The following is a 13,583-nucleotide window of genomic DNA, read 5'->3' on the forward strand; positions in this document are numbered from 1 at the left end:
TGGAGCCTGTTTGTGGTCTAGGAGATGGCGCCGAGGTGCAACTTTTTGGTGATGGTGCCGATGAGAGGAGGAAGATGATGATTTTGTGATGTAAACTATTTAACCATACATCAATGATTGTCATTTGGTAGTTTGTTTGGAAGTTGATTGTGTTTTTGTTGTCATAAATTGTGAGATGTCAAATGATAGATTTAAAGGTTGGGATCGAGGCAAAGACTAGAACCCTCAAATCTAATCCTTAAAGCAGTTTAAGGGTTGAGTTTGCGGGTTCTAATATTTGCCTCTATTTTTTAACCCTTAAAAGTGTCAAAAAGTGGCACTTCTCAACCCTTAAAACTGCTTTAAGAATTTGAGGGTTTGAGGGTTCTACTAGTAATGCTCTAACGGTGACGTCCACCCGTGTCGCGTAGGCGACGCCGGGGCACTACGTGAGGGATTAACCATCGATATTTGGTGGAAGGCACACGTTATGTCATGGACGGATGTTTTAAGTATATTTGGCGGAAGGCATACCAAATAGAGTGATTCAATCATGGTTGTTTAGATGTTTGGCGGAAGGCACAAACTCTATTGCTTTTTAGGAGTCACATAGTTATTTGACATGGATTGCCTTGGGCCAAATAAAAAGCTAATAGTTGTTTTTTACTGATCACGACATGTTTGATGTATGGCTATTTAACTTAGCTTTGTTATTTGACGGATAAAATTTAACAGAGGTGTATGTTTGCAGCTACGGTTGGATGGCCGGCTCCTGAATCCGTGTTCGGACACCAGTCCAGACCGATTTTCAGACAAATGTTGTGTTCGTTTGCGGGTTGGTGTTGGAGATGCCCTTAGCATTAATTTCTTGAGCTAAACTATTCATGGCATAATTCTTGAAGGAGACAACACCAGATGGCTAGCAGCAGCTGGATGGTCCTATATATATTTCGGGCCCTGGTACTCAACCATAATCAAATTAAAATCCTTGCCGGCTCTTTCATTTTTAATGGCAGCGGCTGCTGGATGAGTTATGGGCAGTACCGAACAACAATCATGTTCACGATATATATCTAGACTAGAACATCAACACACATGCATGGACGTGAACGGGATGTGCTCCTTTATTATTCAGTGGCCGGATACAAGGCATCTACTATGAGTAGTAGAAAGAATTACAAAGATTTGGTATAACCATGTACATATACAATAGCTTTAACAGCAAACTAATTAAGCTGATAGTCGACCCTAGCGAATAATCAATGTCTATTCTGCTCAAAGGGCCGGAACATGTTGATATCACTGCTGTTCACCTCGTAACGGGTCCTCGCGTTCTTTTCCATGTCCTGCACGGTGGAAGTAAAATCAGTACAAAAGTTTATAGTCCATGTGTGGAGAGCGACCAAATTGAAGGCGGCTTTCATGTCACTGTGGAATTTCTAGATGTCCGTGGTTAATGTCTACCGTTTGACAGGTGTCTAAAGACTGTAAAGTGCTTAAACACAAGATTTGAGCGCACCAGGAGAATAGCAAGGCCTCGCTTTCATAAAAAAGGATTGGAGAAACGTAGGAGGAAAAAAGCGTACGTCATGGACTGCCTCGCGGAGAAGCTCCAGCTGGTGCCTCGAAAAACACAAGTTTCCGAAACAATATATATCAATTCTCGCACCATTCACCAACCATGCATAGTGTATAAGGCTAGTCATAGTGGGAGTAACTTAGGTAGTAACATAGCGCATTTCAATTTTTTTTACTTATGTGACATATATTTAATGAGAAGAGCGATGTTTAGAGTAACATAATATGTTACTGTAACATAGCGCTTCCCGAGAAAGAATGAGTCTATAAGCTAATAAATGAAGTCATCTATGACACTACTATCATATTACTTTGCACTATGGAGATAGTAACTTAGACTAGTGTCATATGCATAACACTAGTATAAGTTACTCCCCACTATGACCACCCTAATAGGACTTGTGCATGCATCTAGCTGGCGTGTGTGCCACTGATTTCAATTCAGACCAATCAGAAAATGAAGGAAAGACGAAACCGGCGGGAGGATTCTTTGTGATAACAAATCAAATGATCTGTATGTAGATCGAACTGGCAGCTCCATGCCAACTGCTAAGTTCCAGAATTGGATTCATTTATTTGACATGTGTGTCATCATGTGGGATATGGTCCAGAAATGAAATATTTTACTGATGGTTTTTTTAGACAATCTTGTGAAGTTTTTATTTAACTCGTCACAATGTTTACAGGGACGAAAGATAGATCACCTGGGTTGGCTAACCACACACGGCGGCCAACACCAAGTGAGAGAGCATAGTTCGCTAGATTGTAGGTCTCGACATTCGAGCTCCTAAACTCATGGCTAAAAAAGCAATTAACAAAATTCTTGGAACGATCTACAATCTCCCTAATGATAGCTCCATATACCGCTGCACTCATCTGCACAATATCATCAATGACCACTTTGCAGTCTGAGGCCACTGAGATCATGTTTTCATACAAATCATCCGCCAGTGCTAGTGATTCCAGTACAGCCAATGCTTCAAGCGTCGTAGCATCATCTATGCCATGAAAGGTAATCGTGGAAGCGCCCAAGAAAACTCCCTGACGATCCCTACACACCGCTGCAACCGCCCCTACGGATCTGGTTCTCATGAGTGCAGCATCAACATTGATCTTGCATGTTCCTTCTTTTGGTGGTACCCATTGATTCGGACGTGGTTGAGCCACCCTAGGCTCCCCCTGAGGTTTCGCTAGGACCTGGAGATCGCTGATGAAAGAGGCCACAAAAGCGTTTGTTGCATGTGGTGTTTGGTGCAGCCCTTCATCGACCAGTTTCCTCCTGGAGCTCCAAATTGCCCACAAAGTGACTCCAAGTCTAGTGAACTCCTCGTGTGATAATGTGTCTTTCATTATGAACAGCCATGCTTTTGCAGTTGGGTTGTCGCAAGTACTCATTTGGCCGACCAGGTGCTCAGGTGCCAGGGCCCATACGCTCCTCGACATAGCACAATCGAGCAAGGCGTGTCTCCAAGAGTCCGCCGCCCCACACATCTGGCACGCCGGCGAGGTAGCCATGATGCGGTGGTGTAGTATATCATATGTGGGTATAGACTCCCATGCCAAACGCCACAAAAACACACGAATTTTGTTCGGGACCTGGGTATGCCAGAGAGACGTCCAACTGCTACTCTCCTCGGCGCTGGAAAGACCCTCGGTGCCATATAGCCAATTCTCACGTCTGAGTTTGGTGCATTGGATCATGCAATATGCCGAACGGATAGTAAAAATACCTCTCTTTTCTCTGCTCCATGCCCAAAAGTCTTCCACTCTCCTCGTACATAAAGGAATCTTGAGTATGGCCTCGGCATCAATAGGTACGAATACAGTACGGACCAACTCCTCTTTCCACGTGGCCGTTGTTTGTTCTATGAGTTCGTGCACTCGGGTAGGAGGATTGTGAACCAAAGAAGCTATGGGCCTAGGAATAACATCCCTCGGAATCCAGTTGTGCTCCCAGATCATCGTGTCCTCTCTCGTCCCGATTCTCCTAATGATTCCTTGCTTCATTATGTCCCTTCCATCAATAATAGCACGCCATATCTACGAAGGGTGCGCACCCAATTTGGCCTCCAGTAGTCCTGTCTCAGGAAAATATGCTGCTTTCAGAATCAAAGAGCTCAAAGAGTTAGGGTTATTCAGCACTCTCCACGCTTGCCTGGCCAGTAAAGCGAGGTTAAACATCTCAAGATCGCGGAAGCCTAGCCCTCCCATGTATTTTGGTCTAGTCATGATCTCCCATGATACACATGCTGGTTTCCGTTTGCCTTGCTTGCTACCCCACCAGAACTGCCTTATGATGGATGTGATATTGTCACACAAGCCTCTCGGTAGCCGGAAGCAAGCCATGGAGTAAATTGGAATTGCCTGAGCAACAGATTTTATGAGCATTTCCTTCCCTGCTGAAGATAAGAGCTTCTCCATCCAACCATTGATCTTTTCCCACACACGGTCACGAAGGTATTTGATTGTGCCATTCTTAGAGTGCCCCGCATCTATTGCCATTCCCAAGTATTTTTCACTCAAAGATTCTCTATGGACTTGAACAACAAGTTTCACACTGTCGCGGGTTGTTTGAGGACACCCTCTGCTGAAGAAGATAGTGGACTTATCATTATTCATTCTTTGGCCAGAAGCACCACAATAAGCATTCAATAGGTTTGACACCGCATCGCTCCCTCAACACTGGCTTTGAAAAACAGCAGGCTGTCATCTGCAAACAAAAGGTGGTTTACAGCCGGAGCTGTTGGTGCCACCTTGGTTCCTCCTAGCACTGATGACTGAAAACTGGATTTTAAAAGGCACGAAAGGCCCTCCGCTGCAATCAAAAACAAGTAAGAGGAGATATGGTCTCTTTGTCGAATACCTCTCGAAGGCTTGAACTCGACACAAGATTATTTCACAATCTGACATTTTTAGCAACGCCATAGCCCGTAACATTTCATCCTCACATGAAACGCCGAGCCAGCTCGCGGTATTGCCATGGCCCCACTCGCTGACAAGGCAGGTTCGAAACGCGGAGCCAGATTGTGTTTCTGGAAACGCCAATAGCTTTGGCGTTTCTGTCCAGGCTGAAAACACCAAAGGCCATGGCGTTGCTGCACTTGATATAGCACGTAGTACTACCTACTCGGTGCCACTAGCTTCACTGTTAGTGTGGATATATAGTGAGACGTCCAGTCGATTCAGGAGGAATTTCTTCGGTGACATTATCATCACACAGCCAGATGCATATGTGCGGGCCGTGCAAATGCATGGCCCTGTCTCCTTACGCGTAGTGCTAAGCACACCACATGCATGGTGCATGCACGCATGCTGCTAGCAGGTGGTTAATTAATCAGAAACAGTTCAAAAGCAAGTCATTATTGGTTGCTAAACATACCAGTAGCATGGCCTTGTCATGTCGTCTCTCATACTCACATCGATCGTGCATGCAGTGGTCAGTGGTCTGACCGACCCGCCAATTCAGGCAGGCAAGCACCACTAGTGGCATGCATGCCGTGCTGCTCTAAAGACTGAAGCTACAAGCAGGCGACACAGCATGGAAATGCCAGTATGGAAACGCCAAAGCTCCTGGCGTTGCTGTCCAGGGCAGAAACGCCAAAGCCCCTGGCGTTTTTAAAAACGCAATCTGGCTCAACGTTTCGACTTTCGAGCCTGCCACGTTAGTGAGTGGGGCCAGGGCAGCAACGCGAGCTGGCTTGGCGTTTCTGTGTGGGGATGAAACATTATGGGCTATGTCATTGTTAAAAAGATTAGATTGGGAAATAATCTTGTGTCGAGTTTATTTTGTGCTATGATTTCCTGATAAGGTCAAAACGTTGATTTCGGCCGCTCACCAACCCCCAGCTCCCCATTATTCTCCAAAATGGTCACTATTCACAAACAGTTTTCAGATCGCCTGCTTCTGAAAAGGGCCAGCAATAATTACATTGGATGCTCATGTTCTTTGTCACGAGATTTGACTGCTAAATTCATGCCGGTGTCCATGGCACATGCGGGACAAGTCTGATCTCGCATCATCATCGTACCGGTGAAATCCACTAGCGTATCGAGGTAGACATCCATCTTTATTATTTTATGAGCCACACTCAACTTGACCGGATACCTAGAAAAACAATAGCCAAATGGATTCAGGAATAAAAATCTTGTTGGTAACATTCACGAATATTCGAACCTGGCCTTAATTTCTTGAGCTAAACTATTCCTGGCATAATTCTTCGAGGAGACAACACCAGATGGCTAGCAGCAGCAGACTCTTTCATTTATAATGGCAGTGGCTGCTGGATGAGTCATGGAGTAGTACCCACCAACAATCATTCGCGAAATATCTCGAAATCACAACACCAACACACATGCACGGACATGATCGGGACGTGCTCCTTTATTATTCAGTAACCGGACACAAGGCATCTAATATGGTAATATGAGTAGAAAGAATTACAAAAATTGGTATAACCATGTACATATACAATAGCTGTTACAGCAAACTAATTAAGTGGATAATCGACCCTAGCGAATAATCAATGTTTATTCTGCTCAAAAGGCCGGAACATGCTGATATCTCTGCTGTTCACCTCCTGACGGGGCCTCGCGTTCTTCTCCATGTCCTGCATGTAGGGTTGAAGGAAAATCAGTCCAATTTTTTTTCTAGTCCATGGGTCGAGATCAACCAAATTAAAGGCGGCTTTCATGTTGCTGTTGAATTTCTAGACGTCCACGGTTAAGGTCTACCATCTGACACGAGTTTAAAGACCGTAAAGTGCTGAAAGACAAGAGGTTAATGCACCAGGAGGAATAAGATTTCGCTTTCAAGAAAAAGATTGGAGGTCCAGAAAAAAGGATTGGGGTCTGGGGAAACCGAAAAAAAAACTTACGTCGTGGACGGCCTCCCGGAGAAGCTCCAGCTGGTGCCTCGACACGGTGCGGACCTGCAAATTGAACCAGATAGAGAAAAAGATAAATTTCAGAAACAATATATATGAATTCCCTCATCATTCACCAACCATAGTGTATAATAAGACTTGTGCACGCATCTAGCTGGCGTGCGTTCCACTGATCAAATTCTGATCAATCAAAAGTGGAACAGAGAGACGGGACGTACCCTCTTGACGATGGTCCAGATGACACCTTCGGAGCAGGGCGGGGTGGTGAGGGAGCCCACGTAGCGGTAGTACACGCTGGCCTTTCCCCTGGCGCCCCTCGGGTCCATCATCCCCATCTTCTCCTCCCTGTCCTTCCGATCCGCTATCATCTCCAGGTATGGCTCCAGCTGCGTTCGTACAAAGACTAGAGTTAGCCCCATGCATGGCGTGCCAATACCCATTATTAACTGCATCTTGCAGCTTTGCAAGGGGAGGTACCATGTTGGTGTGTTAGTAAAGCATAATTAAGTTAAGTCCCATGTCGGCGTGTTCGCTTTAGTTAATCAAGCTTATTTAAGCCTGGTTCGTTGGTTGGTTAACTAAAGAAAGCAAGAAAGAAAAGAGAGAATCAAAAGTTACCTTGTGCAGGAAGGCGTCGTGGGCGCCGATCTCGTAGAAGACGCCGATGACGGCGGCCTTGCCCTCGGCGCTCTCGTGGAACATGTGGAGCTCCATGTCGTACCGGCGGCCGTTGATGCTGTGCTCGGTGGGCGAGTGCCAGTGCAGCTGCCGGAGGAAGTAGGGCGTGCCGCCGATCGACACGCTCCCGGCGTCGCCCTCGAACTTGAGCATGATGTCGTGGCCGCGGTTGACGATGGTGGCGTTGGCGGGGACATAGGTGTGGTTGAGGTAGCCGAGGCCGCGCACGAGTGAGACACGCGGGCTGGCGAGGTCGATGGGCGACTGCATGTTGCCCTTGCCGCATGCAGACCACTCCTCCTTTATCTTGCCCCAGTGCGCCGGCCCATTCTCCGCGTCCAGCGAGTAGCTGAACTCCTCCTCCTCCTCGGTTTCCTGCTGGGCTCTGGCTGTCGGGAGGAGGATGGAGGCCGAGAAGAGGAGGAGGAGCACGCACAGCCGGAGGTCCCGAGATGGACGCATGTTGTCTTGGTGTGCTCGGAGCGCGTTGGTGCAGGGTTGGGTGTCGGCTCCTCTGCTCGTGGAGCTGGTGAGTTCCTCTTGTGTGTGTTGGACCGGGGACAGAGCTGGTGGGGTATAAATACCGTGGAGAACCAGAGAGAATGTCATGGGTCATGGCCGTCTGCCGAGTTAGGTTGGAACGTTTCAAACCTGTCTGTCAACTTTGCTACCCCTTACGGAGTTACGGTAAGGTACTGACCAACACAGCACCAGGAAGCAAAGTAAACATCGCCGGCGTCCCATTCCGTTCCACGGAAAGGAAGCATGCATGAACGGCCCGGACCGTGTGGGATAGGGACACGCTTGTGCGATAAAAAAAAGTCGGGGTTTGGTGAGAAGCCGCACGGCTTGTCATTATCTCTCAAGTTTGGAACAACACCATTTTATTGTTGGACAACACCATTTTGCATCATCGATCGCATATCACCGATCCTCTCCTACGCTGTACTACAGTGAGTGTTTTTTGTTCAGACCTGCTCCCACGATCGTGCTTCTGGAAGGACAAAGAAATTTGGTACAGACGTTTCACACCCCTACGTGTTACCCACGAGGTTCATCGTCCAGACCTGCCCACGCGCAGTCCAGTGCTTTGAACAAGACCCAGCAATTTCATAGAAACTGCGAGATATGGCTCTCACTGTAGCTTCACAAGATTTTTATAGAGTACTCAGCAATTTTTATAGGTGTTTTATTTAATGTGGCACAAGAGGGCACGTTAAAAATATAGCGCACTTGGTCTAGCGAGTGTGCTGATGTATGCATAAAAAAATTCTGTGAATACCAACATGCACCACTTGGTTGATAAACAATCATGTCCGTCCAGTCGGCCGGCAGCTTCACCACCCCCGGTGCATGCATCCATGCGTGCTTCGCAGTGGTTTCTTGACTCTTTCCAAATGCAGGAATCCTCCCCTACACCATTGGTCCTATCACGTCAGCAAAACCCCCTAGGTATGAGTTAGGGCAACTCCAGCGTTGATCACCTATTCGTGCGCAAACCAGCACGTGTGTTGGACCGGTCCGGACGTTTGAAATCCCACAAAGTGGCGCAAAACAGTGGAAGGTCCGCGGGAATTCGGTCTTCTCGAACCCTCGGTGGATTCCAAACAAGAGATCCTAGCGTGACTCAAAGGTGTTGACGGCTCGATCTGCCCCGTGCGGATCTCCCGAAAGCAAACATCTAACCTAGAGGAAAGGCAACACGGTTGATGTCAAATCCCATGTGGATCTCGGTTCCGGGAAGAACGACCCGTGCATGGTGCGCCGTTGTCAGTTTGGATTCCGGCAGACCCTTTGGAGGGTATCGAGACTAGCCAGAAAAAGCCAGATGGAAAATAGAAAATACATTACCCATGTTCAAACCCTCACTCTCGAGGTGAAACCCTACGCATGCTCTTATTTTATTAATTGGATAGGATGTACACAATAAAGGTGTGGTCTTTAGGATTGTAGGTATGCCAAAGTGTGAAGGTTAAGATGCCTATCAACTAGCCTGGACCCTGGCTTATAAGGGATGCCTGGATCCAAGATTTATATAAGCCTAGTCGGTCTAAGGCCAGTGTGGAGGATTCCAGGATGATCCGGCCTCCTTGTCTTGCACGACAAGGATGATGGTTCCTTCTTTCCAAACAGTCCAAAGGCCGGGCTGGAGACTGTGACGCCCCCGATTCAATCATACACTAATCATACACGCAAACGTGTACGATCAAGAACAGGAACTCACGGGAAGATATCACAACACAACTCTACAAATAAAATAAGTCATGCAAGCATCATATTACAAGCCAGAGGCCTCGAGGGCTCGAATACAAGAGCTCGATCATAGACGAGTCAGCGGAAGCAACAATATCTGAGTACAGACATAGGTTAAACAAGTTTGCCTTAAGAAGGCTAGCACAAACTGGGATACAAATCGAAAGAGGCACAGGCCTCCTGCCTGGGATCCTCCTAAACTACTCCTGGTCGTCGTCAGCGGCCTGCACGTAGTAGTAGGCACCTCCAGTGTAGTAGGAGTCGTCGTCAACGGTGGCGTCTTGCTCCTGGACTCCAACGTCTGGTCGCAACAATCGGGTATAGAAAGGGGAAAAGAGGGAGCAAAGCAACCGTGAGTACTCATCCAAAGTACTCGCAAGCAAGGAGCTACACTACATATGCATGCATTGGTATCAAATGGAAAAAGGGGTAGCATATGTGGACTGAACTGCAGAATGCTGGAATAAGAGGGGGATAGTTAGTCCTATCGAAGACTACGTTTCTGGCGACCTCCATCTTGCAGCATGTAGAAGAGAGTAGATGGTAAGTTCACCCAGTATCATCACATAGCATAACCCTACCCGGTGATCCTCCCCTCGTCGCCCTGTGAGAGAGCGATCACCGGTTGTATCTGGCACATGGAAGGGTGTGTTTTATTAAGTATCCAGTTCTAGTTGTCATAAGGTCAAGATACAACTCTGGGTCGTCCTTTTACTGAGGGACACAGCTATTCGAATAGATCAACTTCCCGGCAGGGGTGCACCACATTTCCCAACATGCTCGATCTCCTTTGTCCGGACACACTTTTCTGGGTCATGCCCGGCCTAGGAAGATCAACACGTCGCAGCCCTACCTAGGCACAACAGAGAGGCAGCACGCCGGTCCAAATCCTATGGCGCAGGGGTCTGGGCCCATCGCCCATTGCACACCTACACGTTGCGTACGCGGCCGGCGAGCAGACCTAGCCTCCCTTATACAAGAGCAGGCGTTCCAGTCCAACCCGGCGCGCGCCGCTCAGCCGATGATGTCACGATGGCTTCAGCTCATACCACGACGTCGAGTGCCCATAACTGTTCCCGCCTAGTTGGTTAGTGCGTATACGCCAGTGGCCAAACTCAAATCAAATACCTAGATCTCGTTAAGCGTGTTATTTTGAAACAACCGCGGACGCCGACCAGGGCCAGGCCCACCTCTCTCCTAGGTGGTCTCAACCTACCCTGTCGCTCTGCCACAAAGATCCACTCAGAGGCCCGTCGGGACAAACGTCCTTTCGGACCCAATCCGTGAATCACTCGCGGGTACTCTACGGGCCGACCCGTCTTTAGTCACCACAAGTATCATATATGTATAAGTTTATACCCGTGATCACCTCCCGAGTGATCATGACCCGATAGTATAGCATGGCAGACAGACAAGAATGTAGGGCCACTAATGATAAACTAGCATCCTATACTAAGCATTTAGGATCGCAGATAAGGTATCAATAACTGTAGCAACAAAGACAGGTTATGCATCAGGATAGGATTAACGGAAAGCAGTAACATGCTACACTGCTCTAATGCAAGCAGTAGAGAGAAGAGTAGGTGATATCTGGTGATTAAGGGGGGGGGGGGCTTGCCTGATTTCTCTGGCAAGAAGGAGGGGTCGTCGGTGACGTAGACGATCACAGTGGCACCGGCAGTGGTCTCGGGGTCTACCAGAGAAAAGAGGGGGAAGAAACAATAAACATAAAGCAAACATAGCATCACAATTCATAACATGGCAAAACGCGGTGCTAGGGGTGACCTAACGCAGTACTACATGTTGGAGACGGAGAGGGAAAACATCCGCAGAGGCTTTCCCGGCGTTTTGTATTTTTCGGACAGATCAAAAGAGGGGGACGGTTCCATGTTCAACATGCTAGGGGCATGTGACAGATGAACGGACCGCGTATTCGGATCCGTTGTATTTTTCTGAGCAACTTTCATATAGAAAACATTTGCATCCGAGTTACGGATTATTTTATACGAATTTATAAAGTTTTAGCACTAATCTGAAATTATTACTAATTCGAAAATTAATAACAAAATGCTATGGGTACCCAGCTCTCTGTACACATAAGTGTAAACAGAGGATGACATGTGGGCCAGGGGGACCCGACACTAGTGCAGAACCGGGCAATAGCACCGGTTCGTAAGGCCCTTTAGTGCCAGTTCCGTAACCGGTGCTAAAGTGTAGGCACTAAAGGCCCCCCCCCTTAGTACCGGTTCAGCACGAACCGGTGCTAAAGGGCAACCACGTGGCACGAGCCAGCTCCAGGGGCCGGGAGCCCTTTAGTACCGGTTGGTAACACCAACCGTTACTAAATGTTTATGGGTTTTTTGTTTTATTTTTTATTTTTCATTTAAATTTGTGTTATCAATTTAATTTAGGATTGTTTTACGTTATAATATGTTGTTATACTTGATATGGATATGGATATGGCATGTATATATATATATACTTGATCACTTAGCTAGGATCCATCCAGTTCAAACTAATTTGCGGTTTCTTTCATAAATGATATATATAATAACTCATCATCATCATCATCATCACATATTAATAAATAAATAAACTCTTGCATCATATCATCACCAACAACAGTATATATATATACTAGCTAGCTAAAAATCATCGTAGTCGTCATTAATTACCACTATTTAATCATCATAGTCATTACCGCTATCTAATCATCACCAACACTAGCTAGCTTAAAGAAGAAACATTCACTTGTAACAGAAGCAAAGATATCATCGAGTTCAACATGGTCATGATATTATAAGCGTTCACAAGCAAATCACTATTTGAGATTAATTAAGTTCAGGACAATACGGACATGAGAGAGGACAAGTACTAAGAGCATGAACTAGCTAAATCACTCCTGCTGCTCCCTCTCAGGTAGAATAGCATAGAACATATATAGCTCTCCTGATTTATCATACTGGAGCATGCAGATGAATCTGTCTTCTAATCTTGGGTTGCCCTTCTCCTTGCTGCCCCCTAGTACTTCTCTGCGATCGTTAACAATTTTGCTCCAATCTTTCACTATTAAGCATTCTTCGCTTTCAGAAATCCTGAATGCACTCATGTGCAATGTAGGAAATCTTGGTCGTAAGCTAACCATTGACATGCGACCTTTTGTCTCGATCCACTGAGGCACAACTGTCATGGGGGAGTCCCTGTTGAAGAACATCGTATAGTAATTAATATACTTAGCAATGAAAGTTTATCTTCAAAAATAATGTATGCAAAAGATGCACTAAGGACAAATAGTAAAAATCTTACCATCTTTCGATTATAGATGTGACTGTAGTTCAATACGATCACTATCGGTCGCACGTTTTGAGTACTAACATTTCTAAGTTCAGGAAGAAAATTTGTCTTGACAGTATGAAGATCCTCAAGCCATGAAACATAATGACTTATCTCCTCGCAGTTTAGTTCAGCCCCGGGGCAGTAGTAGGTCCTGTCTACTAAGCGCCGGACATGTTTGCTTGAACCAAAATAAGCTGACAATACAAATTAGTTGTCAACTATTTTTGAATAAACTGTATCAAACACATAAACATATGCATGCATGGTTGAGAAAAACTCACATAATGGTAGAACTGGAGGCGTTTGCACATCGACCCAGATGTCTATATTACCTTCAATATCATCTTCCGGACGAATATCAAAGGTGATAACCATATCAGGCTCAAATGCATAAGCCTTGCATAGTGCTTGCCAAGTTTTGCATCCAAAATGGGTGTATATGTCTCCATTATATAATTTGACGTTGAAACTATACCCATGCTCGGTCTTCAAGTAAACTCTCTTTACCTTCATATCATCTATAGCACTAAAACTTATCTTATCCAAGACAAAAATTCTTGCATGGCAGGGGATGCGCTAGTAGAATAGTAAAATTTAAAATTATAAGTTGAAGCAAATGAAGCATAAGTCATGCTTTAAAATTATAAGTTGAAGCAAATGAAGCATAAGTTTTGTATTCAAATAATAATTACGGTTGTGACTTACTGTATCCACTTCGAATGTCTCATCCAGCTTGATGCTGAAGCGCCTACCATCAATAAGGAAATTTCTGTCGCATAGGCCGCGCTGGTCTTCACAGTGTTCGCACATAATGAAATCTTTTTCGTCGTCAGATGACATTTCCTATGTTCATATAGGTGAAACATTAAACACTTA

General features: G+C 46.0%; 1 protein-coding gene across 1 annotated transcript; it reads right to left on the bottom strand.

Moving 5' to 3' along the window:
• Positions 1-5,920: 5,920 nt before the first annotated feature.
• Positions 5,921-7,727, bottom strand: LOC125521762 (alpha carbonic anhydrase 7). The gene is made up of 4 exons (XM_048686826.2): positions 7,059-7,727; positions 6,659-6,826; positions 6,432-6,485; positions 5,921-6,164 (listed from the first exon to the last, which is right to left on the bottom strand). The coding sequence occupies exons 1-4, from the start codon at positions 7,725-7,727 to the stop codon at positions 6,078-6,080; spliced, it is 978 nt and encodes a 325-aa protein (XP_048542783.2). The 3' UTR covers positions 5,921-6,077.
• Positions 7,728-13,583: the final 5,856 nt, after the last annotated feature.

This window comes from Triticum urartu, chromosome 7A (genome assembly GCF_056163025.1).
Source record: "Triticum urartu cultivar PI428250 chromosome 7A, HENAU_Tu73, whole genome shotgun sequence".
NCBI lineage: Eukaryota > Viridiplantae > Streptophyta > Magnoliopsida > Poales > Poaceae > Triticum > Triticum urartu.